Source organism: Lygodium microphyllum, chromosome 14, assembly GCF_053477565.2.
Source record: "Lygodium microphyllum isolate KBCC chromosome 14, Lygodium_microphyllum_v1.1.10, whole genome shotgun sequence".
In the NCBI taxonomy this organism is placed as follows: Eukaryota; Viridiplantae; Streptophyta; class Polypodiopsida; order Schizaeales; family Lygodiaceae; genus Lygodium; species Lygodium microphyllum.
The window spans coordinates 119,579,620-119,602,210 of NC_141148.1; the positions used below are offsets into that span (position 1 = coordinate 119,579,620).

The 22,591-nt window shown below is 39.1% G+C and overlaps 1 protein-coding gene across 1 annotated transcript; it reads left to right on the forward strand.

The window, feature by feature from the left end:
* The first annotated feature begins 9,876 nt into the window (after window positions 1-9,876).
* On the forward strand, window positions 9,877-13,094 carry LOC148026043 (zinc finger CCCH domain-containing protein 35-like). The gene has a single exon (XM_087693287.1). It carries the CDS (start codon window positions 10,460-10,462, stop codon window positions 12,068-12,070), a length of 1,611 nt encoding a protein of 536 aa, XP_087549413.1. The 5' UTR covers window positions 9,877-10,459; the 3' UTR covers window positions 12,071-13,094.
* Window positions 13,095-22,591: the final 9,497 nt, after the last annotated feature.

The window sequence follows — 22,591 nt, forward strand, 5'->3', positions numbered from 1 at the left end:
AGCCATACATCTCAGAAAAATTCAACTCTTCTCTATTTCCGATTGAAACAAGTAGATCCTCTACTTAAGTTCCCAGCTTGAGCCTGCTTCTTAAATCCCCTATTTGCAACAACAAGTAGGCCCTCTAAGTGATAACTTGCCCCCTACTTAAGCAATTCATATGCTTGCATACATCAAACCATGTACCAAAATCTCTTATTGAGCATCTATACCTCAGTTATTTTGCTTCAATCCAAACCACTAATGGGTACCCAAATCAATATTAAAATGAGTTATTGCTTTTCCAAATCAAGCCTCAACGGCTTAAGCACTTGACGTAGATATAGATCTTAATGATAAGAATAATACCTTGATCAAGATGCAAACAATAAGCAAAAGTTTTGTAGAAGAAGCTCAAATCATTGACTCTCATGACATAACTTCACTACTTGTGCTCCTTGTTCTAAGCATGAGCTCCCATGAACACTAAATGCCACTTTGATGCCATTTGAGAGGGAAGCAATGGTCGGATGCAAGGTAGAAGCTATGTAGTGCAAGAAGATTGAGAGAGAGAATAGCACATGAGAGTTATGTGGGTACAAAAAAATACCCTTATTCTTTGTTATTTTCACTTATATAGGATTGTATAGTATGTTCATATACAAGGGGTGTATCGTGGCTATTGGCCATTAGCCTTTACCCCAACAAAGACCACCAACAAGTCTCTCGCGTTTTTTGGACTACAATGTTGAGAAGGTAAGGAGGCGAGTTTACTATACCTTAGGATCTTTTTGTTACTAGCTTTCATGAGGAGTGAAATAGGGAGCTTAGGTGGTTCCAGATCAAGAGTATGGGCTAACTAGGTGAGACGTAATTGAGCCATAGATAAATTGAGATCTTGAAACCATAAGTTCTACATATAATATCCCTATCAACCATTGACTCTCGAGATTGTCTCAGTAGCAAGACAACATACTTTAAGAAGCCTCTCTACTTTAGAAAATCTATGTGAGATGCTCAAGTAGAAAAAAGGTTCAAGCTATTAGAGAACAATGGGAGCTCCAAATACTACTAGAGGAAGAAAGAGCAAAGCACCAAAGGTGCATAAAACAATCTTCAAGCTACTAGAGGTGCAATCACAATTGGAAGAAAGAGAAGAATAGTTAGAAGAATTGAGGGCTAGGATGCTTGACAAAAGGAAATTGCAGAAGAAATAAGAAAATTCTAGGACAATAGCATTTGAGTTGATAGTCCAAGCAAAATAGGAGAAATCAAAATCTTCCACTTTAACAAGATAGCTGCAGGAAACATGCCAGTGACAATGATAATTAAAAACACCTTTTGCAAGTCTCTAAACTACTATAGAGACAACCCTTATAAGAGCTACAAAAAGAATGGAAGGAGAAACAAGGAAGCTTCATGAGGAGATCATGAAGAAAATGGCCTTGGACTTAGCAAGATTGTTGTAGAGGGAAAGCCATTTCAAGGAGCAATTTGTCTTGTGTAAGCACATGATCTTCTTGCAATAAGGGCTTTTCCAAGCTGTGATTCAACTCTTCTCTATTTCTAATTGAAACAAGTAGATCCTCTGCTTAAGTCCCCAGCTTGAGCCTGCTTCTTAAATCCCCTATTTGCAACAACAAGTAGGCCCTCTAAGTGATAACTTGCCCCCTACTTAAGCAATTCATATGCTTGCATACATCAAACCATGTACCAAAATCTCTTATTGAGCATCTATACCTCAGTTATTTTGCTTCAATCCAAACCACTAGTGGGTACCCAAATCAATATTAAAATGAGTTATTGCTTTTCCAAATCAAGCCTCAACGGCTTAAGCACTTGACGTAGATATAGATCTTAATGATAAGAATAATACCTTGATCAAGATGCAAACAATAAGCAAAAGTTTTGTAGAAGAAGCTCAAATCATTGACTCTCATGACATAACTTCACTACTTGTTCTCCTTGTTCTAAGCATGAGCTCCCATGAACATTAAATGCCACTCTGATGCCATTTGAGAGGGGAGCAATGGTAGGATGCAAGGTAGAAGCTATGTAGTGCAAGAAGATTGAGAGAGAGAATAGCACATGAGAGTTATGTGGGTACAAAAAAATACCCTTATTCTTTGTTATTTTCACTTATATAGGATTGTATAGTATGTTCATATACAAGGGGTGTATCGTGGCTATTGGCCATTAGCCTTTACCCCAACAAAGACCACCAACAAGTCTCTCGCATTTTTTGGACTACAATGTTGAGAAGGTAAGGAGGTGAGTTTACTATACCTTAGGATCTTTTTGTTACTAACTTTCATGAGGAGTGAAATAGGGAGCTTAGGTGGTTCCAGATCAAGAGTATGGGTTAACTAGGTGAGACGTAATTGAGCCATAGATAAATTGAGATCTTGAAACCATAAGTTCTACATATGATATCCCTATCAACCATTGACTCTTGAGATTGTCTCAGTAGCAAGACAACATACTTTAAGAAGCCTCTCTACTTTAGAAAATCTATGTGAGATGCTCAAGTAGAAAAAAGGTTCAAGCTATTAGAGAACAATGGGAGCTCCAAATACTACTAGAGGAAGAAAGAGCAAAGCACCAAAGGTGCATAAAACAATCTTCAAGCTACTAGAGGTGCAATCACAATTGGAAGAAAGAGAAGAATAGTTAGAAGAATTGAGGGCTAGGATGCTTGACAAAAGGAAATTGCAGAAGAAATAAGAAAATTCTAGGACAATAGCATTTGAGTTGATAGTCCAAGCAAAATAGGAGAAATCAAAATCTTCCACTTTAACAAGATAGCTGCAGGAAACATGCCAGTCACGATGATAATTAAAAACACCTTTTGCAAGTCTCTAAACTACTATAGAGACAACCCTTATAAGAGCTACAAAAAGAATGGAAGGAGAAACAAGGAAGCTTCATGAGGAGATCATGAAGAAAATGGCCTTGGACTTAGCAAGATTGTTGTAGAGGGAAAGCCATTTCAAGGAGCAATTTGTCTTGTGTAAGCACATGATCTTCTTGCAATAAGGGCTTTTCCAGGCTGTGATTCTAACTACTTCCAAGGTGGCCATTGATGATGTTGAGGAATTAAAAGCATAACTTGGGATGGCCTTTGACCTTCTAGAGCACGACTTTGGTTATGAATTCAAGACACCCACCTATGATCCTACTATAGAAAGATTAGTATAACATCTCCATATTGCAAATTACAATGACCTAGAATTAAAGGGAAGCATGATTCTAGTCAGGTCCACCTATTGAATGAAGTGATCATCTTCAAGAATAAGTAGAATGAGCAACTATAACCATGGAGCCATCTGAAGCCACTACTGTAACCATTCTTGTGTTCTTGCTTTTCTTAAGATAGAGAGAGCAATGCTTGGTTGCTTTGAGCAAGAGTGCGAGCCAACCAAGTAAGAGATAGTTGAGCCAAGGCAAGTTGAAGCTCTTAAAGGAACAAGAGTTATGTGCAATGCCTCATTGTTGAGCACTCATTGAGACCAACATTAATAATGTGTTTATCCTTAGAGGTTCCTCAAGCATATGTTACACACATTTGTTTCTACCTACTTAACATACTATTTGCTTAATTATCTTAGCTAGAAAGAAGTAATCAACCACTATCAAATTAGATTCATGAACTTGTCCTTTGCCACAAGAATTTCTACAATACTAACTATTGCATTTGCAAAAACACGTTATTACTTTGTGACCATAAACCAATGTTGTATTGACATTGTTTCGATCATGATAAACATAATGCCTTCCTATTGAATTAGAGATGATCTCTAGTTATACATTTTGAATAAAATTCCACTTTCTATGATCTTAAACTTGAAAATGCAGGTAGCCTAGGCTCTCACAAACTCATATGCTTGTTTGACTTGCCATATAAGCACATTAATAATTAGGAAATGCTACTACATACTATGCGTCCTTTACCAAATTTCCATGATTGATTATACAACATCAATGTGAGTTGAGCTTGGATTATAAAAAAAAAAAGAAACTAGGCATGAGGACTTACAGTATGGAATAACATGTTAAGGTTTCCCAACCTTTCTTACCTTGACACAAACATCCAATCCACATTAGATTGCCTTAGATGAACTTCTCAGCATGTTATTTCTTTGATATAAACATCTAATCCACATTAGATTATCTCGAATTGAAATTTTTGCCTATATAAAGCATCTAACATTTTCTTTTGCCATTGAGTTGCTTCTAGTACTTTGTTTGCCATGATCTAAGACTTTGATAAATCAAGAAGGGCATAGGTGTTTATCTTGATTCACATTAAAGAATTAAATTGAATATGTGCACATCAAGAAATTTTAGGACCATAACCCCTCCCCACTTCTGATACTACTTCTCTTCTTGCTTTTCTTTTTTATCATTATTTTCTTTGCAATCTCCAAAGAAATAAGGTAATAACTAATTATCACAATCGCCTACCTTTTTGTAATTTAACAAGTACAATGACTTGATTTTTAAAGCTTGAATCATGTTGACATAATGATCATATTTTAACTTGTTATGCAACTCGCAAATAGGTTATTCTTCTAAGACTTGTAGACTAAAAGCAAATATATTGCTATGACTAGCCCTTAGCAAATGTGAAAGTAGGGTTTTAAGATAATCCAAAAGAAAAGTAGATAATATCAACACTTTATAATCAAAATAATACTTTGTGAAATTAGAGTACTAATCTAATACAACAGTAGCACCTCCTAAACCATTTATGAGCTAATTTGCTAAGTTGAAAATGTTTGGTTAAACAGAAAGTGACACAAGAAAGGGAAGCATATGGTATGCTTGATTCAACATATAGATGTAATGCACAAGAATATGATATATTGAGTGGATCATAAAGGTAAGCTATGCCCATGAAAAGTGCCACCTTTAAGAAAGGAATGTAGCATAGTGTTTTGTGATGATCTTTGGATGATGAAAGTGTTGCTACGTCTCATTAGGTTAGACTTGAGCTCTTTGTTTGAAGTAAACTTAGTGTTGAAGCTTAAACTAATGTGCTCTACAGCTTAAACTGATGTGCTCTACCATCATTCAATATAAGGGATGTCTCGTGTTTGTTCATGTTTGGGTTATGCATGCACAATGTGTATGCACATGTTTGTGGTGGTTGCAAGTGTGTGTGTGAGTGCACCATTGCACTTTTATGCAGGTGTACCAAGGCCAACTAGAAATGAGAGGAGAGTAAGACCATTTCTCCAAATACTCGCAATGTAGCATCTCTAATGACTAGAGCATACATTCTAGTTAGTGCATATAGTTCGCATTTGATGAAAAACACATGATTTTACATATAATATGATTTTTAATACTTTTGTGGTAGTGCACATGAGAACTTACTTATTTCTTATATCAAGATGAGTCGTTCTACACATCACATTTGTTTCTAACCATGTAGAGCTTACATTACACACTAGTGGCGTTTCCATAGAACATGTTCAATATAGAGCTAGGGACATCTTTCAATGAGATTCTTAGTTTGTTTTTCATTTAGTTTAATATTGTGTGGCTCATTATGTGAATCACTAATGGATTATAGAAATGGAAAAGCCAATAAATATACAAAAACACATGTATCACAAATTATTCTTAACTTAAAGAGCAAGCCTTGATTGCAATTTGGGATGAAAGTAGGTATGAGAATGATGGCATGCTAGTAGGTAGTACTAAAATGGTCAATGGTGTGTTGGTTTTGATAGAAAGGGCTTTTTGCTTTTGATGGTTGGATGTTGCTTGGCAAATACTCGTCCAAAGGGGCCAAAAGGGGGCATGAAAGTGCATGCTAGATTCAATGGATATCATCATCATCATAATGATGAGATTGTAATTCTTTGTGTGCCCTCGGGCCCAGCCAGGCAGATAATATCAATGCCCTTGTCAATGGAAACTAAAAAGATGTAACTTTTCTAGATAATAGAAAAAGACATATGGAAAGAAAACCTCCAAGATTTCAACACAAGAAGTGACAAAAAATAATCATATGGAGACTTCCATTTAAAGGGGCTCCATGACCACAAGTGGGAGGCATGTCCCCATTAGCTTGACCATAGTACATGAATAGATAAATTCCAAATAAATATCCATAGAACAAACACTTGACAAAACATTTCAATGCTTGAAAACGTGATAATAAAACAAAACAAGCCTTAAGAAATAAACAATTTCAAAAAGACTAATGAGAGAAAAAATAGCAAAAGAGCTAACAAGAGAAGCAATATCAAAATATGATTAGGAAAAGAAGAATGCCTACCAAAGCATAATGATACCATATAAAACATATAGTGTTCTTGAAAATAAAACATTTTTGTTGCACTTGGAATAAGACATGTTGTTTAAAGAAGATCTACAAGGAAATTCCTTGATACTATAACATTTCTAGTTCCTCTAAAGATATTTCTTCTCTAAAGTAAGAAGTTAACCATGTGACTTGAAGGGGGTCACATGCCCTCTCAAGCTTCAACTAAGAGATGATCATCTAATCAAAAATAAAATCATGGTTCTAGAGGGGACAATCAAAGCAAAACCTAGGAACCTTTTGAGATTAATGGTGATAGTCATAGTTAGAGAATTCATGGAAAAGATAGTGACAAACCTTGTGTAGAATTGAGGCATTCTTTGCAACTACTAAAATCCACATGCTTGCACTTTGTTTAAAACTTGAACATACAAGGAACGGGTCCCATTGGTTTGTTGTTAGATAAGGTCACAAGGTTCAAATAAACAATAAATAAAAATAGATTAGCATCTAAGCAATTTGCCACCAATCTTCTTGCATGCATAATGATTTGATGATTGTTTTTCTTTAGATCCCCTTAGCCATCAACATATACAAGATTGCCACTAATTGTGCTTGTTGTGTTGCACCAATTTGGGATAATTAGGACAAGCACTAATGCGACTCTATATGTTTCTTTAACATACTAAAATTTCATGCTATATGTTTACTTGTGAACATGCCATGAGAAAACTTCTTTGTTAAAAGCTTGGCACTTTTCATGGCTTCCTTTCTATACATCAATACATCAATCTCTTTTAAATGGGGAAAGGAAAATGACCTCCAATAGCATGCTCACTAGCAAGTCCTAGAAAAATGTATTAAAGGTGATTGTCTTGAAAATCTCAAATGCTAAATAAACATTAAGAGGATCTCTACATTGCCTATCTCAAATTTCTTTCATGCCTCCTTGTCTATTGATTGCATTGTGGGCCAGATTGAAAATTGCACATGCATCAAATTGTAGGGTTTAAGTTTAACAAGAATAACACATGTCTTAATGGAGTGATGAGGGCAATGAATGTTTTAATAGGGGATGGGGTATCGAATATTTCAAATTTTCAAGCCACTAGGTGAAACATCTTCAAACGTGTTCCTAATGAATCAGTTATTGATCTGCTCTTATTAAGCTCCCATTTTAGACCATGGCTTTTGAAATTCTAACAGAACATATCATGATTGGGTAGTAGGTATGAGACTATGTTTTGAATTTGGACCTTTTAATTAGATAAAGCTCATTAGTTTCCAAAACTTGAAAATAAAAATGGTATATAACTATTAAAATGCTTTGCCAAGGTTATCACATTAGTCTACGCAAGCCAATATCATAGTTGAGAGTGCCATGTGGTTTGAGATGAGTTGGAAGCTAGTATGCTAAAAAACTTCATTGTTAATCTTTATAGACATGAGTAAATCTCTCTCTCTCTCTCTCTCTCTCTCTCTCTCTCTCTCTCTCTCTCTTAATTGACTCAATCTCTCAATATCTCTCTGCATAAATTGATTTTTGATTAGCGTATTTGGCATTGGATTGCATGAATGTAGGGCAAACTATTTAGCATTTTGATAAAATGTGACCACTCTTGATGGTTTGTCAATTTCTACAAATTGATTGCCATTTTGTAGATGAGATGAACCTTGATTTTTAGAAAAACCCCTTCTTTTAGGATTGCCAAAGAAGTCCCAATCCACTTGAATTCGATTGGCTTGCTTCTAATACCCGCTCTCCAAGCATGCTTTTTAGAACAAGCAAGTGTGTTTCTTCTGTGGCTATTTTTTGAAACATTCAAGTGATTTTTTCTCATGGATCCCCCCTATATCTACAGTGGGAGGTGTTAGTATTATCTTGTGAGCAAAATGCTCATTTGAACAAAACTTGTCATGAAATTCTCTCTCAAAAATTTCTCTCATAGGAGGTAAAATTGGGGGTGCAAGTTGAGTGCCATAACTTTAACCCCTCACCCTAGATGTCACAAATTTGAGACCCTTACCCTACACAGACACTCTTAGAAGTGAGTAAGAGAGAGAATGCATGTAAGTCATTTTGACTTGTGCTAGTCCATGGAGTCCAAGTATTTGTTGTGTGGCCAGGTAGCATTCACTAAAACTTTGTTTTTGGGGGGGAACTCTTGCTAGTTAGTTGAGTAGATCTATTTTTAGAGGTAGGTCATGCACGAGTCAATTTGACTTGCATGAGTGCATAGAGTCAAGTTTATGGATGTGTGTCCAAGCTTCTTAATTTGAATTTTGGATAAAGGGGAACTCTGACTGGTCAATTGAGTAGTCACTAGAAATGAAGGTACTAAGGGTTGCTCTGTTTACATATAGGGACCCATGTTGACGTGGCCAGTTAACATTAGTGCCTCCTGAATAAGCCTCACCCAACGAATATTTTCTCTCTCCTCCTACTACGTTTCTCTCTCCTCCCATGCATGGCATGACAATGGGAGCCACTTTATACTTTGCACTTATGTGTGTCTTTGGTTCTTGATCTTCTTTATTGCCAACACTCAAGTTAATTGACCTATGCATGGTGGGGCTCTTATGCTACTATGTCCACTCTCCAAGTTAAGATGATGTGTCTTTTATGTATTTGCTTCTCACTTCACACACACACACACACACACACACACACACACATTCTCTCTCTCCCCCTTCATTGGAAGCCAATTTTCCATGTTTCTCTCTCCGCTACATAGTCAAAAGGCATTGATTTGACTAGTGGTTCACCATGTGCTTGAAGCCGTAAACCGGCATGCACAAGTTAATGTAGTTGCGCATGTCTGGGCTCTAATGGTGTGAAGTATGTAGCAACCCACATGAACACCTTTGCTGATGTGTGAAAAGCTTCAATTTTATAGATTATTTGGAAATCACAAGAGATACTGCGGGTATTAAGGTAGCATTGGGAAAGTGGAGTTGACGTGGCAATGGATGAGGCAAACATTGGAAATACAGGAGAACGGAGGAAACAAACGGCAGAAATGGTGGGCATAAACTATAATACTAGGCATGGAATTTAACCTAGAAAATGTTCACTAAATACAGAAAACCTGGGAATATAAACCAGTCATTTCCAAAATTATAAACAGCCACTTTTCTTCAAAAAAAAAAAGCCGCGAAAAGACAAAAAAAACATAGTAAGGAAAATCAATCTCAGAAAGCATCTCAAAGAAAAATATCCAACGTTGTGCTGATATTTCCAATAGCTCAAAAAATATAAAATTGTGCCAATATTTCCAACAGCTGAAAAAAATAATAAACTAATTATAAAAGCAGGAAAAAGGGGGCCCTTGTAGATACGAAGACGTGATGGGAGGTTGCGGGCCCGGCGCGCTATAAGGGAGGAATGCAGAGAGGCCACGTGGGACCGGTATGGGGAGTAACACTAACACCCCCCCGGGCACGAGGCATATAACCACACTTGACACGTCGGACGGAGCCCCCGGTGTAAACCCACCCCTCGCCCCCAGCGGAGGTCGCCTTTACAACTACAGATACACAAGTCACAGGCCCTAAGGGCCGGTTTACACTGGCCCGGTTTTATATAAGCACGAGCCCACTGTCCTCGCCCTAAATGACCAGCAAAAGTAAGAAAGACTATCTCCTCCTCTGTCTTCTCGCCTTCTTCGTCCTCTTTTGCTCACTCTTCTATGTTGCCGTCAGGTTCTAACGGCGTGCGGCCGTCAAGTCTGACGTCCAGCGGCAGCACAAAAATGGCTATATTTGTGTGCTGATCCGATCTTTCCTTCTGTGACCAGTCTCATTCTCTCTCTCTCTCTCTCTCTCTCTCTCTGTGTCGGTCTATGGTTTCTGGTGTGCGCAGTTTTTTTCCCAATCCCCTGTCTTTTCTTTGTCTTCCTCCTGCAAAGAAAAAAGAGCGCATTTTTATCAATTTCGGGTGAATTTGGGCAGCCATGCCTGGTGTGTTGGTAGAGACAGCCTTCTTACTCTTCCGCCATAGCATTCGGCACACTCTGCTCGCCTTCCTTCTCTGTACAATCACCCCCTCCATCGTCGCCGTTATCATCATCTCCTTCCTCTCCTCCTCCTCCTACTCCTCCTCCTGCCCCTTTCCTGGACGTTTCCCCTGCTGCCCTTCAGCCTCCATGTGAGCCCTTCCTTCCCCCTTCCCTGCGCCATTTCCAACAGCAGCTCCAGCAGGCCTCCATGGAGCTCCCTTCCTTCTCCCCCCCTGCCTCCCCCTCCCATCTTGTCAGAGAATTGAGCCAGAAGCTCATTTCTCGCACCGGCCTTTCGCGCCTCAGCTCCTCCCATGGCTTTGCTGCCGACCCTGTGGATGACAATGGCTCCTCCTTTGAGCTCGCTGATTACCCTGATCTGAATGGCCAACCCATCCCTTTCAACAACAGCTATGTCACCTCCAACAGCAGCAATTCCACCATTGCTGGCTCTCCATCTGCCATGGTCGGGTCTCCAGTCTTCTCTGAAGCCATTACTGCCTTGCAGAAGTTCCTTCCTTCAAACAATGATGACGAGGAGAAATGGCCGGTGGATTCATGGCCCGCCATGGACACTTTCTCCTGCGATGATTTTCGCATGTACGAGTTCAAGGTGAGGAGGTGCATGAGGGGGAGAAGCCATGATTGGACAGAGTGCCCGTTTGCCCATCCTGGCGAGAAGGCGAGGAGGAGGGATCCTCGCCGGTTCCATTACTCAGGCACGGCATGCCCAGACTTCCGTAAGGGAAGTTGCAAGAGAGGTGATGCCTGCGAGTATGCGCATGGAGTGTTTGAATGTTGGCTGCATCCTGCAAGATACAGAACCCAGGCATGTAAAGATGGCAAGGATTGCAAGAGAAGGGTTTGCTTCTTCGCCCACACAGTAGAACAGCTGCGAAGGCTTCCTTCCTCGGCCACAGTTGGCTCTTCCAACGGTTTGAATCCTTCACCCAAGGTGCCATGTTACGATGGTTCTCCGCTTAGACAAGCTCTCGCTGGAGGTTTTGCTCTCGAAGGATATGGTGGGAGTCTCTCTGATAATGGCAGCCTGGATGGATATGGATTCAGCAAGCTTCTGGATGAAGGAGTTCACATGACCTCTTCACCACGGATGCAGTCTCTTTCAGGAAAGAAGGTTAAGATTGGGTATGGAGGGGTAACTGGGTATGGGGTTGCGTCATCTCCCACATCAACTCTGGTTGGTCAATCTAACTCCCCACCTCCTCTGTCACCGCCATTATCTCCTTCCATCTCCCCACCCATGTCTCCTGTTTCCCCCAATGGCTGGCATCGCGGCCATTCACTGCACTCCCACACCCATTCTCCTTTGTCAAATGCATCTGTGCCAGCGCATCGGCAACATCTCGACAGGCTTCGGTCTGTGCCCACTATCTCCATTCCATCCCTCGAGGAGGAGGATCAACTTCTTCACAACTCCCCTGTGTCACCCTCTCCTCAGGCGATAGGTGAACTGCTGGCTTCTTTGCAGAATCTGCAGTTCAGAGCACGTGTTGGTGAGGACAGTAACAGAGTTCTAGGGGGCTTGCAGTCACCACAGTTATGGAATCATCATCAATCAGCACCTCTTACATCTGCCTGCTATTCCAGAAGTTTTCCAGGATCTCCTGCAGCCCGAGTTAAGCCGAATTGGGAGGGAAGTGAGGCTTGGCCCGGAATGGAGGCCGGGCTGGATGTACCTGCACATAGGGTAGAGTCCGGTAGGGATTTGAGAGCTAAGATTTACGGAAAGATAGGGAAGGATAATGGGGTAAGCAACGACTCACCTGATCTGGGGTGGGTCAATGAGCTGGTCAAATGATTGCTAGCCTGGTAGACCTACATGAAATTAATTGAAATTTAGCACTAGTAGCTTATGTACATAGCTAGAGTCAGAGAGGCCCTATTTACTTTCCACTTGTTTTGACTACTTCCTATTGATTTGAGCTTTGTTTGACTAATTCTGAGTAGCTAGTAAGCCATAGTCATATCCCTTTGCTATGTTTTGTGCACACAATTAGTATTAGCTGCTTCCTTTGGTCCTTACATTTTTGGCCTTAAGGGATGTCACCCTTAGGTGGATGGATTTTCTTGGTTTCATCCCAGGGGATAGACCACTAACTCGGAACTTCATTCTGGGCTCTCAAGTCATTTTGCCCCCTCTCAAGTCTGGTTAAGCAAAGATATCAACCCAAGATTTGATATTTTAAAATCTGCCTCTGAAGTTGAGGATTACAGGACTTCCTTAGTTTGCCTGCTGGGAGTTTGTGCAGGCAATATCGAAATATCGCAGTAATCGCAGCAGATTGTGGCTGCAGCTGCCGAATTCCTTTTCATTTTATTAGCTACAATGGAATGCTTGGTATTGCCAGGAAAAGCTGCAGCATCTTATCTGTGCCGTGGATGATGGACGCTACTGCCATCAATGACAATGATGAAGATAATGGCGGCAACAGCTAACTGTGGCTCGACAACAGCTAGCCTGACTGCTGTCCTCGGACACTCGCGGGTCTCTGCAAATTTTCATATACATACCCATCCTTTCAAGTCGTGATAAGGATGCCCTCTTTGCTAGTATGCCACGGATTTTGGACCTCATGCAAGGAACAGAGTGCGACCTGCATTGTGGCCCAAAATCGTCTGCATGTTCATATTCTATAATTCTTCAACAAACAAAGATGCCCCATTTTGTGATTTCCTCTATTTGAAGTTATGTAAATTTTAGCCATCAAGAAGCTGGGCCATTTGGGTCCTGAATGCTGTGTAAATGTTAGAATCTTACTACTGTGGCTGCTCTGCTGCTTGTAAATAATTGTCATCGTAATTGAAGACCACAAATTTCAGCACAGCTTATATTCATTTTGCTTGGATTTGTAACGTGTGTACGAAATTTTCAATGATGTGGTTTGCCATATACAGCAGGTTCTCCTGCCGGTGACCCAAGGCAAATCAAAAGACTTCCAAAATAGCAAGAAAGGGAAGGAAATGATTGAAGGAAAGACATTGCAGTTTGCAACTCAAAGGTGGACATTGATATTGCTATGACCTTGTTCGTTGTGTGATGTATTATACACAGGCCTCCTTCAGCTTCCTGCTCCGTGGATGCTTGAATCTTTTGGTTTTTGTAGTCCTTGATGTTAGTTCCTAGTTTTCTTACCAGTAGACATATGCTACTGTTGTCTCCAGAATACTTCCATGGCAACTCTCACACAATAAGCTAAAAGAGGGATGCTCTGCAAACCAAGTTTTTGGAATGCGCACCACTGAGTGTATTAAATGCAAACTAATTTAGTAGAGGAGAGAGATTCCGAGCTTAGTCTCTGAGTCAGCCTTGCAGGGCTGTAGTTTGAAGTCTTGCCTTAAAGAAAGGCTAGGTTAAAGTATGGTCCTCCCGTTTGAATCTTTACATGATGCCAAGTCTTCTAGATGCCCCCTCCCCCCACAAAAAATAAAAAAAAAGCAGTGTTCCTCACATTAAGACACGACCCCCCCCCCCCCCCCCCCCCCCCCCCCCACCCCCAACAAACCAACCCAACCAGGTTGGTAGACATGGCAAGCCAAGCAAAGCAAAATCACAAGACAACACAACAGCATTACAATGGGTGTGGAATTGATAAGAGAGGGAAAGACTACGAGATTACATTGATTGGGAATTGCTTGTCACATTGGGTCTAGGTGGGGTTTTGGAGCTCCAAGTTCCACTTCCACCCTTGACTTTTCATTAACTTCATCAAAGAGCCCAAGTCTATTGACCTAGGCATATCTCAACCCTTAACCTTTCTTTTTCTATTGAAAGATAACAAAAAAGTCTCATTGCATGCTTTGTAGTTTCTTTATATTGTGATAAATTTATCAAATTTCCATACCTTGGGAAGAAAGTCGATATGAAATGCACGGGAAAAGTCTCAAGAGTTGTAAATAGAACGAAAATTGCGATGTTCAATGTAATTGATGAAAAGAGAAAAAGACTACGAGATAAACATCGGTTGGGAATTGCTTGTTATTGGGTCTAGGTGGGTTCTAAAGGTCCAAGTTTAACTTCCATGCTTGACTTTTCATTTACTTCATCAAATAGCATTAGGTCTATTGACCTAGTCATGTTTTTAACTCTTAACCTTTCTTTCTCTATTGAAGACGAGAGAGAGTCTCTCATTGCACGTTCAGTAGTTTCTTCATTTTGCGATAAATCTATCAAATATTTTCAAATTTTCGTGTTGATATGAAATGCATAGGAAAAGTCTCAGCTGTGAACATAACTAAAATTGCGATGTTCAATGCAATTGATGAAAGAGAGAGACTACGAGATTACATCGATTGGGAACTTGTCAATGGGTTTAGGTGAGTTTTAGAGGTCCAAGTTCCACTTCCATGCTTGGCTTTCCATTGACTTCATCAAATCGCCCGGGTCTATTGACCTAGGCGTGACTCGACTCTAACCTTTCTTTCTCTTTTGAAAGACGACAAAGAGTCGCTCAATGCATGTTCAATAGTTTCTTCATATTGTAATAAATTTATCAATCATTTTCAAATTTCCATACCTTGGAAGAAAGTTGATAGGAAATGCACGAGAAAAGTTGCAGAAGTTGTAAATAGAACTAAAATTGCATTGTTCAATGGAATTGATGAAAGAGGGAAATGCTACAAGATTACATCGATTGGGAACCACTTTTGTTAGTGGGTCTAGGTGGGATATACTTGGAACATGGAATAAGAAGGTAGCTTACTTGCAGCTAAACACCTTAGTAGAATGGTGTTGTAGAGAGGAAGAATAGGACCTTGTTTGAGGCATCTAGAGGCATGTTGAAAGACAAGAAACTTGCAAATTTCCATTGGGTTGAAGCAATCAATATTGCGTGATACTTTATGAATGTGTCACCTACTAAAGTATTAAGTGGTATTACACAATATCAAGCCTTCTATGGATGCAAACTTAAGGTATCTGAAGTATTTGGATGCTTAGCTTTTGCTCATATGCCTGATGACAAAAGGAAGAAACTTGATGAAAAGTCTAGAAAGTGTGTTTCTTGGATATAGTGTATGTAAATATAGTTTATAAGCTTTATGAGCCAATAAAGGAGGAATCGTCAAGGGATGTAATATTTGATGAGAATGTAAGCCAGAAATCAACATGTTTTCCCACTTATCTTGGAATAAGATCCCATTGAAGAATTAGAGGAAGAAAATAAAGAGCATTAGGCAACCTTCAGAAGTTCTACAAACACCCCAAACACTAACATATCAAAGAGGTAAAACTTTAGACTTTGAGCAATGCAATCTTGCTCTTCTTATCTTAGTTTTACAACATGATGAACTTGCAATATACAAGGATGCACACAGTAAAAAGTAATGGAAGGATATTATGGATAAAGAAATGTTTACATTGCATAAAAATGACACTTGGCATTTATATCAACTACCACCCGACAAGAAAGCCATAGGATGTAAATTCATCTACAAATTGAAATTTAGCAAGGACATACTGGGAAACATAAAGTCAAGATTGGTTGTTAAAAGATTTACTCAAGAATATGCTATTGATTATGAAGGGACTTAAGCATCTATAGCCAAGATTAGCTCCATCAAGTTGTTGCTCTCTTTGGTTGCTCTCCACAAATGGAAGCTATGGCAAATGAATGTAAACAATGCCTTTCTCAATGCATAGCTTGAGGAGTAGGTCTATATGGAGCAGCTAGAAAGCTATGTTACAACTTAGTACTACAAAGAATTTGGTATGCAAGAAGTTAAAAAAAAAGAGCTTGTATGGATTAGAGCAAGCTCCAATATCAAGGATTTCAAAAGAGTTATGCTGACCATACTCTTTATTACAAGATTAAAGGGAATGATATTGTACTTGTTTTGCTTTATTTAGATGATCCGATTTTGACAAGAAGCAATGATGCTTTGGTGAAGGATGTAAAGTCCAAACTCTCCCATGAGTTCAATATGAAAAACCTTGGATATTTACATTATATTCATGGTATTGAATTTGAAAGATAAAGTTAGGATATATTTTTATTTCTTAGCAAAAGTATCTTTAATTCTGCCTCCACAAAGCCATCTCTACATCCATGGTGGAATCAACCCTCAAGCTAACTAAGGTTGAAAATAATGCTTGTTGTGATGTTATCAGATATAGATTGCTTATTGGTTTCCTCATCTATTTGACTATTACAAGGCTTGATATTTGCTCTGCAGTCAATTCACTTGCTCAATTTATGTAGAGTCCAAGGATGTCTCATTCGATAGTAGCCAAAGAGTACTGAGGTACTTGAAAGGTACTCAGCATTAGGGTATTTTATAGGTGGGTGATAAGCTAAATATACATGGATTTAGTGACTTTGATTATGCAACAAATTTGGTTGATAAGAAAAGCATTAGTAGCAATGCTTTCTTCCTTGGAAATGGAACAATCTCTTGGTGCTCCAAGAAGCAAAATACATTTGAGTCTAACATCTACATAGCTTGAATACAAGGCCACTACAATAGCTTGTGAAGTTATATGGTTGAAGAGATATTTGCAAGAACTTGGGTTCTATGGATCCTCTAATCCCACTCCTATGCTATATGGATCCTCTAATCCCACTACAATAGCTTGTGAAGTTATATGGCTGAAGAGATATTTGCAAGAACTTGGGTTCTATGGATCCTCTAATCCCACTCCTATGCTATATGATAACACATCGATTGAGTGTTTAACAAAGAATCCAATCATGCATCAAAGGACCACACATATTCAAGTGAGAGAGCACTTTATTAGGGAAAAAGTGCATAATGGGGATATAGTATTGTATCATTGTAATACTAAAGAGAATGTGGTTGGCATATTTTTACTAAAGCTCTAGGCAAAGAGCTCTTCTAAAAATATGGAGCAGGACTTAACGTGATGGAGCTCCCCATAAGGGAAGGAATTTGGGGAGCAAGGGAAAGCTCATCATGGAAGCCATCAAATTCTTCCAATAATTAATTATCTCTTTATATTTCTTTAATTTATATTCTATTCTCAGATTGTATTCAGAGATGCTGTTGAACTTAAGGTGTTAAAGTATGTAAGCTCACATTATCTCTTCAATAAGGTGTGAATCATGCTTTTGGGATAACAAAGATTGAGAAGAATAGTACAATGGTAATATGATGTAAAAGAAAGTACCGAAGGTCATACAATTGACCTGTGAAAGTACTTTTGTTAGTATCAAAATGTGGGTATGAATTGTGGAAATGTCTCCTTCAATTAAAAAAAAATTCAAGTTACAACCTTTGCAGGAAGCAAATTTACAGGGTTGATATCTCCCAATCCAGCCAATAATATTTTGAGATATTAAAAGATGAAACGTTTATCTTTATGAGTAAAACAATGTGAAGAGAGGAATATGTTTTATTTTATTTTTAAATTATTTTATACAGCCACAAATATGGCTGGTCATCTAACTACTAAAATTTAGGATTGCACCTACTTACATATTTAGGGAGCTAAATATCTGGAGCTACAATCATGATCTCATGTTAGAGTACAAAGAATAGTTGTTGCCCACTAGCCTATCCAAGGAAAGCTTGATAACATAGAAGAAAGTTATATAAGTGGTACTAAAAGTAGCTAGACTGTTGTCCCACTCAGTGATAGTTTAGTCGCAACACAATCCAGTTATGTGAAGATAATAGACACCATAGAGTATACTATTGAGTAGAGTTGAGTGTATCCCACACCCTCTACATTGTGCCTTCCTTTGAAAAAGCACTTTTATATTTAGAATCAGCACTTTTTTCTATGGGAAAAAGCACTTTATGTGTGTGAAAAAAATACTTTTATCTATGTAGAAATTACTTTTTCATAGTATTATTATGACTATTTTTATTGATTGATTGAGACTCAACTCTTCTCCTATTCCTCATCCCTTTTTTCACATTTTGGCATAGGTCAGTTTTGGGACCTCATCACACATTGGGGTATAAGCTACAATTATCACCCACTCTTAATCCTTTTCATAGCATCCTTAAGTCCATATGCCCATTTGTATAAGTAGATTAGGAGTTTTGAGTCAGAAACATCATCCCTTTTAGCATACCCACATGCTATTGCACTTTGAGACTAGGCTCACTCATAGTACACTTCTAGGATGCACCCACATTTTTGTAGGCCTTTAGCACCCCCTAGGACCAAGTGCATCCCCAAAAATGCACATTGATCATAACCTTATTGTCATGTGGTTTCGTGTCTATAGGTTGAAAACTTATGAGATGCCTATTAGCAATAATATTTAATCTGTGAGCCTATGGATCATGATTGCCATTGTTCATACTAAATTTTATATTGTCTGTGTTTATCTATCAAGTGATGAAAGTTGATTTTACACTTCAAAAGTACCAAGTGCATTTAGTGGTTGGTCAAAATAAATCCTATGAGCCTATGGAACTCGATCGTCATTGTTCATGTTGAATTTTATGTTGGCTTTGTTTATGATGAAAGTTGATTTTACACTTCAAAAGCACAAAGTGCCTTTAGTGGGCCAAAAGATAGGATATTAGCTAAAGTTTAATGGTGAATTTGATGTGTAAGAGCTCTAGATGCTGCCCCCATGTCTTTTGGTGCAAATCTTGGGTTGACCAAGTGCTTGCCTTTGCTGTACTTTTGGCTAGATAAAGTCAAATCTTTTGATTGCCATAAACTTTGTAGAAAAGCAAGGAGAAAATAGGATAATGTAGTGTAAAGCCTAAAGAAGATACATAGATGGTTTGTTGAGACGGCAAGCTCAACACATGCGGATATTGATGATGGACCACCTGGCTAGACGAGTCCGCATATCTACACTTAGCACATTGGTGGTCATTATGATACTCACATGGCCACTGACTTATCACTTATTATATTTAGTTTGTTACATCTACCTACAGTTGGCAAAGATATAACGCCAGTTGATTAGTGTAGTCGGTTATGCACTATTTGACTTAGAAGGCCACTTTCCTTTATGTTGTATCTTATCTGTACTTTGTGTACATTGTATAGTGTGTGGAAGAAGAAGAAGAAATCAGCAAGAAAACATTTTGGCCTCCATCTCTCTTCTTGTGTTTTTGAGTGAGCTTCCTCTTGTGTATACAAGTGTGTGTTTGGCACAGTAGCTTAAGCACATCCCCCCATCATGCGATTCTTGATATGGTATTAGAGCCACGCCACTAAGAGAGGTTGATTTTGAAGGCTGAAGTGAAGGAGAACCGCCCATCATGCGATTCTTGATATAGTATTAGAGCCACGCCACTAAGAGAGGTTGATTTTGAAGGCTGAAGTGAAGGAGAAGAAGCAAGGTTCGAGCAAGCAAGCAACGGGTAAGAAGCTCTCCCATTCTTCCACTCTCTCTTGGATAGTGTCTGTGGAGGCACCGGAAGCAGGGCCAAGCAAAAATCTTAGATTGCTATGAGATTTGGTGTGCGAAAAGATCACTGTATATTCTGCAGACAAGTCCTTCTAGGCTTACCCGCAGTTATTTTGGGCGTTTGAGACCGTTTCAGGCCTTGTTTTAGAGCCGCAAGGCTGTGGAGGACACCAGTTTCAGGGTACACTGTGATTCAGCTATATTGACCGAAAGTGGGTGCACAGGTTACAGATTGCGAATCTATAATTTTTGAGGTGTTTGTAGGAATCAAACATAAGGTTTATCTACAAGTAGGTTGCAGATTACATGTACTATTGAGAAATCACTGAAAAAGGTTGCTTGGTTTATTGTTGTGCACGTGTTGTGAAAGATTGCAGAAGAGTAGCTTGTTGTGTTGTATCCTTGTTTGTGATAATGGCAGAGAACAGTGGAAATCCCATTATTGAGAAGCTCGATAAAAACAACTACCCTTCATGGAAGTTTCATGTGACGAACTTCCTTATTGGAAAGGGCCTTTGTGAGTTTGTTTTAGGTGAAGAAAAGGAGCCAGAGCTGGGTATCCCTCCGACTGTAGATGAGTTAAAAAGCATGGAAAGAGTGGAATGTGAAAGACAAAAAGGTGATGTACTGGCTATCTGTAGTCATTGATAATACTATGCTGGGACATATCAGGAATGCAAAAACTTCACATGTAGCTTGGATAATTTTTGAGAGCACGTTTTCAGTAAATACAAAGGCACGAAAGATTCAACTCAAGCAAGAGTTGAATGCCTTGAAGAAAGAGAAAATGCCTGTCAATGAGTATGTGTTGAAGTGAGGAGCATTGTAGATGCTTTAATAGCGATTGATGCAATGCCGGATGATGATGATTTGGTTTCATCCACTCAGAGTGGCCTTAACAATGAGAAGGCATGGAAATCATTTGTTACTTCAGTATATGTACGGAAGCCATTTCCAGATTTTGATGAGCTGATCTCTCTCATGATTACTGAAGAGATAAATATGCAAGGTGATTCGTTTGAAAGAAATGGTGAACAGGTCCAAGCATTTTACTTGAGTTCAGGAAGGGGACGTGGTAGATCCTCTTCGAGAGGCCATAGTATGGGATGTGCTGGTGATAACTAGCCAAACAAGTTCAATCAACAGTTTGGTGAAATGCAGGTTTCTAGAGGCAGAAGAAACTTTAGAGGCAGGGGGAGCTCTAGAGGAAGAGGTGGATGGTAGAATAGAGGCTCTAGAAATTCTACTTTTGTTTGCCATTATTGTGGCAAAACATGACATATTGCAGCCAAATGTTATGCTAAGAAGGATGATATTCGCAGTGTGGTAAATTACAGCAAGGAAACTATGCATCGTCTGCATGACAGAATGAAGATAAAAATGAGCATCTGTTTGTTATGCAGCATATGATGAATGCAGTTACAGGAAAGGGGACACATGATGTATGGTATGTCGATTTAGGTGCATCTAATCATATGACTAGTCATGTTGAATGGTTTGGAGAGATGCATGACTTACAAAACCCAGGTTATGTGCAGACGGGTGATGATTCATGCCAACCCTTCTCGCATGATAGAGAAGTGAGCAGAAATATACTTGATGTAGTATATACAGATGTTTGGGGGACCTACACAGAATGCATCTCTTGGTGGCAGCAAATACTTTGTCGCATTTATTGATGACTGTTCAAGAAAGCTATGGGTATACTTCATGAAGGAAAAGAGTGATGTGTTTGAGCACTTCAAATCTTTTAAGGCAGCTGTTGAAACAGAAACAGGCTTAAAAGTGAAGTGCTTGAGATCAGATGGAGGGGGAGAGTACCTCTCTAATGAGTTCAGTGGCTTCTTGAGGACTCATGGGATAAAGATACAATTTACTTGTAGGTATATCCCACAACAAAATGGTGTTGTAGAAAGAAAAAACAGACATATTGCATAAGTTGCACAGGCATTAAAGGTGAAAAGAATATGCCCAAATATTTTTGGTCTGAGGCTGTCCATACTACTGTCTACATTATGAACATAACTCCCACAGCTGCAATTCATGGGATGACTCCTGAAGAATGCTTTACTGGCAAGAATCCTGAAGACATTCAATCCAGTTGTTAGGATGGCAACTGTTAGGTGTGTGATTGCCTTGGCAATAGCCAAAGGTTGGAGTTTGTAGAAAATGGATGTTAATAATGCCTTCTTGCATGGTGAATTGCAAGAAGAAGTGTATATGGAGTAGCCAGTAGGTTATGAGGATTTAGAGCATCCCACATATGTATGCAAGTCAAAGAAGACGCTCTATGGGCTGAAGCAAGCACCTAGAGCATGGTCTGACAAGATTGGAGAGTATCTTGTCAATATTGGATTTTGTATTTTTGATGCTGATCACTCACTTTATGTGAGAAAGGGAGATGCAGGTTTGGTCATCATAGTCATCTATATGGATGACTTGATTATTACAGGTGTCAGTGATAATGGGATTGCTGAAGTTAAGGACTTCTTGAAGAAGTTTGAGATGAAAGATTTGGGTGAGCTAAGATACTTTCTTGGTATTAAGGTGATCAGATGTGATGATGGCATATGGCTGTCCCAAAGGCAGTATGGCTTGGATATGTTATCCAAGTATGGTATGACAGCATGTAAGCCTCTTTCAGTACCATTGGAGCAAAATGTGAAGTTGAGTGCTGACATTGGGGATGAGATAGAAGACCCTACTATGTTTAGGAGGATAGTAGGGAGTTTGATTTACATGACTATCAGAAGGCCAAACTTGAGCTATGCTGTTGGCCTTGTCAGTCAGTTTATGCAGATGCTTAGAAAGCCTCATTTGGATGCAGTTAGACGTGTCAGAAATGTCGTAGAATTCGTGCAAGAGCTGCAGAACACGGGGTTCAAGATACAGCAAGGTAAGAGGCTAACAAGAAGATCTCAATAACTCAATTTTTGATGCCAAGATCATTATATTGCTTGTCAAGTTCATTATAAAAGGGG